The sequence below is a fragment of the Rhincodon typus genome, chromosome 3 (genome assembly GCF_021869965.1).
Source record: "Rhincodon typus isolate 14 chromosome 3, sRhiTyp1.1, whole genome shotgun sequence".
Lineage (NCBI taxonomy): Eukaryota > Metazoa > Chordata > Chondrichthyes > Orectolobiformes > Rhincodontidae > Rhincodon > Rhincodon typus.
Genome location: NC_063334.1, coordinates 90691728 through 90697383, shown reverse-complemented (window position 1 = coordinate 90697383; position 5656 = coordinate 90691728). Strand labels below are relative to the sequence as shown.

The 5656-nt window shown below is 39.3% G+C and overlaps 1 protein-coding gene across 1 annotated transcript in view; it reads left to right on the top strand.

Moving 5' to 3' along the window:
- The first annotated feature begins 6 nt into the window (after positions 1–6).
- The window catches only part of LOC109919771 (versican core protein-like), a 44045-nt gene continuing 38395 nt past the window's right edge, over positions 7–5656 (top strand). The window contains exon 1 of the mRNA XM_048594993.1: positions 7–3944. Within this exon, the coding sequence (XP_048450950.1) occupies positions 305–3944 (3640 nt within the window). The 5' untranslated portion in view covers positions 7–304. The remainder of the gene's footprint in view (positions 3945–5656) is intronic.

The following is a 5656-nucleotide window of genomic DNA, read 5'->3' as shown; positions in this document are numbered from 1 at the left end:
AATTGTCCACACTAATATTACAGCAGCACATGATGCAGATATTGAACTTTCCATTCCTTCTTTCCTGGAAATAGAGGGCTCCGGTGAAGGATTATTTAGCATCAAAGATGCAGTTAGCCACTTTCCAGTTCTTTCTTCCTCGGAGGTGAGTCGCCACATAGTTCCAGTGACAAATAAAATCCCACTAGATTCACATCCTCTTCATACAGCTGTTACTGGTGGACTTGATGGAGGGTCTGGACTGACCACATCTGGTTCACCCATACCTAGATCTGAAACAGAAAAGATATTTCTCAAAGTGCCTATGGAAGTGGCAGACAAATCTCCTGCAACAGCTCAGGTAAATGAGAAGGAATCTGTTGATACATTATTGTCAGCCCCAACAAAAAGCATGGATGTGACCTTTCCCTATGTCACTGTTATGCCTGCATTTGAAGAAATGTCTCAACATGCCAGAACAGAAGCAACAAAAGTGATCACCATGACTGAAGAGCTGCCAGTGAAGGATATTGAGCTTTCAGATAAATTTCCAGCTACTGAGAAAAGCGCAAAAGCAGAGAAAGATTTGCAGACACCAGTGCCGTTTGTAGATTTAGAAGGTTCTGGTGAAGGAATATTTACCTTCAAACAAGTAGTTACAGATGTTTCCACTCCAGAAACACACAGCCATTCAGTCTCAGTGACGAGCAAAACATCACTGGAAGAGGAAGCTCCTTATACAGCTGTTACTGCTGGCCATGAGGCAGAAGCTAGGATATCCACATCTGATTTACCCAAGATAGAGGCAGAGACACAAAAAACATTGATAAAAATATTTACTGAAGCAGCAGACAAATCTCCAGCAATAACTTTGGTTGACAAAGTGCAAACTGTTGATACATTGTTTTCAGTCTCAACTAAAGCTCCCCATGTCACTGTTACACCAGCAGTTGAACAGAAGTCTGAAGAATTTACATCAGAATCAACAAAATCAATGACTGGAATGTACAGTTTGCCTGGAAAAGTGATTATAAAGCCTTCAGGGACCTCTGCAGCAATTGAAGAAACCACAGAAATGATGGAAGTTTCCCACAAACAGCCTCCTCTTTCAGATGAAGAAAGTTCTGGTGAAAAAGTTGAACAAGAACATATTTCGGCATCAGTTCATCCTGGTGTTGGAGATGGCAGTGAAAGTGAAGAAGACTCAACTGAGAGAACAAGTGCCATCACAATACAAAGCAGTGAAGAAACTGTGGAAGTTGGCTTACACACAACAATTTCATTACATGAGCAGCAAAGCACTGTTGAAGCTATCCACAGTGAGGAATCACAACAAGAAGCGGAGGTTCAGTCCATTACTGGGGCTGTGCATCAGGAAAAAACTGACATGTCCACGCTCAAAGGACAAGAGAAAACTGAGGTTATTGGTAAACCACAATCAAAACCATCTGTTGAATACCCTAGGCCTTCACCAACTCCCAGGGAACCACTCATATTTACTACTGAAGCAAGCAAACAAACAGTCCTTCCTTTTATAGAAGAAGCTTCTAGTGAATTAACAAAGGTGCAGTTTGCCAAAGAGTTTTCTCCTACCTCTGCTCTGATTGGTGAAGAGTTCTCACCAAAACAGCCAAAAGTATTTGTCAGTAGTATACATGTAAAAGAAACCCCACTGGTAACTACCCCAACTCTTGTTTCAACAGACAGGGTAAAGGATAAATTTCAGCCTAGGTTGGTTGATAGGACAAGAATCCAAACAGATGATGAAATGAATTATACACAAAAAATAATTTCTAGTACTGCCAGGAGTGAAGAGGATTATAAAAAAATTGAATCATTGTTAAAAACAGTTAAAGCAGAGCTAAAAGAAACCCAGGAGGGAACTACAAGACCTGATGAGAAGACATTAGAAAGTACGGGTTTTGTTTGGGATGGGGGAGATGACCAATTATCTGAAGATAAAATTACAGATAGTTCTCTAGCACCTCAAAACTTTAGTGTAATTTATATGAATGGTAAGGAAAATGGAATTAGTATTATAGAAGAACAGAAATTTGGAACCACTACAGTATCAGATTTTATAATTGATGTTGACAAAAAATTAGAAGATGCTAAAGGAGAAATTGAAAGTATAAATGTGGATAAAATTGATGAAGAGACTCCAACTTATCTGCCAACTCATAACGCCACAAAAAGATTGGAAATTATCCAAACTGCGGAACCGGAGCACATTGCCACTTATGCCTCGAGTGATATTGAGACAGATATTACTGGATCTGGAGATCTGCCTTCATCTTTAATCCCAGTAACACTTGAGCCAAAAGTTATCATCAGCACAGCTGCCACAACAGTTTCCTTGGATAGAATTGGGAAAGATGTGTCTGAACCAGAGGTGACAAAGGACATGTTGCCATTATTTAAGACCACAATTTTACCTCAACACGTATCTGTTTCATCCACGGAAGGCATAAGGAAAAATGTGTCAAAAATAATTCCTGTTGAAGAAGATGGTGACACATACACATCGACTGTGCAAACTTCTATCGAGTATGTAGATGGTCAAAGCACGCCTTCAGAAAAATCACCAACTTATCAAGTAGTCAATGATTCAAAGGCCCATGTCAGTGAAGGATACATTCATCCTATGACAGAACGTAAGGACATTGAAGGCTCAACAGCATCCAGTTTATTACAGGAGGAATTTTCTGGAGATGATTTTCTAAGTGTTGAAGATAGAGCATATACCCATTTACTGGATAAGGCTGCCCAAACACAGACTTCATCTGAACTTGGTTTTGAGTTTGCTAACACAGTAAGTTCACCAACAAAAGCAACTTCTACTGAAAAGCAAGCTGTGACTTTAACAGAGCTGCTTACAGAACACGTATCTGCTAATAACTTTACTTCCTCTTCTACAGAAGAAGGTATATCAATAGAATTGCCAGACCAGAAGCATGGTAAAGAATTGGTGATGATTGCAACAATGGAACCAACAACACAGCAAATTAAAATGGAAGAACCAGAAAGTTTGCCTTCACCATCGATCTTTGACTATGTTTCTACAAAAGAAGAAATTGGAGTAAGTCAAATAATTACACAACCAATTATTAGTCAGCAAGAATTTTCATACACAATGGACAAGAGAACTGAGGAGACTGTGTCTAATACAATGTCTTTGTTAGATTTGAGTTCAAAATTACAATTAGCAGAAAGTTCTGCTTCAGTCTCAACGCCAATCAAAATATTTGAAAAAGAATCACCTGTGCCACAAACAACCACTTCCCCAAGCGCAGTGGGTGAAACTCCCTTATATGAAATTCACATACATGCCTCAGAACACATTACAGGGACTGTATTGCCACCAGACGCAGATACTGCCATGCCTGGAGAAGTAGATGCATCACCAGCACAGAATAATTACGTTGAAATTTCTAAAGACACTTCAGTCAGTGCAACATCTTTAAGGCCAGCTACAGAACAAAAGGATCCTGAAAAGGATATTAAAGAATCTGTTAAAGTCACAACAATATCATCCTCTTTACATGAGAACACTTCACAGCAGCTGGAACTATTTGTGAAGCAAGATCTCAAAGATACAACAGTAGTGACACATGCAAAAATAAGTGAATTAAGGACTCCTCCTTCAATACATCCTTCACCTTTTGTAGAAGGGTCTCTAACAGATGGCACCGACATTCACACAGATGTACCTCCTCCATCACCCCTGGACAGATCAGAAGATGGAAGATCTACACAAACACCTCAACTATTGATAAAGAGTACTGATGATTCTGGTAAAATTATCTTTCATTTGGTACAAATTGATAACAAAACTACTGAAACCACATTGGTGTCAACAGCTCGCTCAAAGACCACCTCTGAAATCGAATCTCGGGAGCACAGTAAAACGGGTGAACCAATGATTACTGGTGTGCCAGAGGACGGTGAGACTGTTCATGTACCAGGTATGAAATATCTGTCAGACTATTCTTTCCCCCCAGATTTTTAAAGTCAATTAGTGATGCAAAGTAAAATACAATGTTAGGAATATTTAGTGAAAAAGATCATGTTATTTTTGGTAACTTACATTCGCAAATAGCTTTTACTTGAAATTACAATTTCTGAATGAACATTGCTGGGGCAGAGTCTTTGCCATCAGGAGCCACATAATGGGAAATGGGTGGAAAATGGGAATTCTACCCTAATATAAATATTCTTGACAAGTGATCCCAGCAGGCCAATCTGAGCACTGAAAGATTAAATGACATGGATGACATTAACCATCGACTAACCAAGAAGGTATCTTAGCTTTCAGCAACAAAAACAAAAATCTGGAAATATCCAAGTAGCTTCTGTGGAGGAAAATAAGTCAGTCAACATTTGGATGTAAGATTCTCCCTTAGGATTGCAGGATATTTCAAAGGAACAGCATTTAAAATGTCGCAGAATAAATATAATGCGGGAAGGGAGAGAAAAAAGAATCAGGTATGCAGGAATTTATTGGGAGAATGTGTTATGGTGAGGTGATTTAGCTGCCCTGTTTTTAGCCTACTCAGCTAACTGCTAACAAACATTTATGGTCTTTTTAGCCTGAGTCTATACGTCTCCTTGTTGTGGTGAAAAATGACCACTCTGAGTCAGTGCAGTTGATGCAAGCGAAGATTTTATTTGAATACATACAAGGACATATCTCATCTTGGTTACCTAAAGAACTTCTCAGAAGTATAGAATTTTCAGCATGCATTTATAATTCTTAAGCTCATGCAGGCCCTTTTTTTATCTCAGTCTTCAGCCTTGGGTTTGTTAGTTTCCATGGTAGCTCAGTTGTCTTGTCTGGATTCTCAATTTTCCTCATCTCCTTTCTCTGTGTTGAAGTATGGGTTATTATATATTGTTACATCTTGGAATCAAGTGGAACTGTAGCACTCTTTTTAGGGTATCATGCACTTCCATTTTAACCCTGCTATTAATACTAATAACATTATTACTACCTTACTCCCCAACAAAAAATGATTACACGATGTCTATCTATGAGGCACCAATTATAAAGTTTCCTTATGTGAACTAAAAAGATATTCATAAGGATTTAGTATCAATCATATGTGCAGACATGTACAAAGTTAGGAGTGGTTAATGTCTAGCAGAAGAGAAAGATGAAAGGAATATACAGTCTAAACTTTTCGGTATCCTTGAAGTGTAAGATTTTAACTTGGGAGCACAGTCATTTAAGTGGTGTCTTATATCCTCAACCGTAATGAATATTTCAGTTCTCCTTTGAGTTCTTGGGTGTTCTAATGGTTCTTTTAATCAGTTCTGTCACCAGATGTTTGTCATTCTTTAGATTTGAAGACTAATCCATGAATAAATCACCTTTGCCCCCTCCTTAATGTTGCCAAACCTTCCCTGGCCAATGCCCCTTGCCTACCTGGATCTAGGGCTCCGTGGGGTCTTCATTCTGGCACTGGTTGCAGTCCTGGCAGTATTCACTATGGAGTTCTGGTATTATTGGGGCTTCTGAAGCTTCCAGCCAGTCAGATTGACCAGAGGGCCAGAGGTCCGAATCTTCAATAATTGATTCAGAGATAGTAGGAACTGCAGACGCTGGAGAATCTGAGATAACAAGGTGTAGTGCTGGATGAACACAGCAGGCCAAGCAGCATCAGAGGAGCAGGAAGGC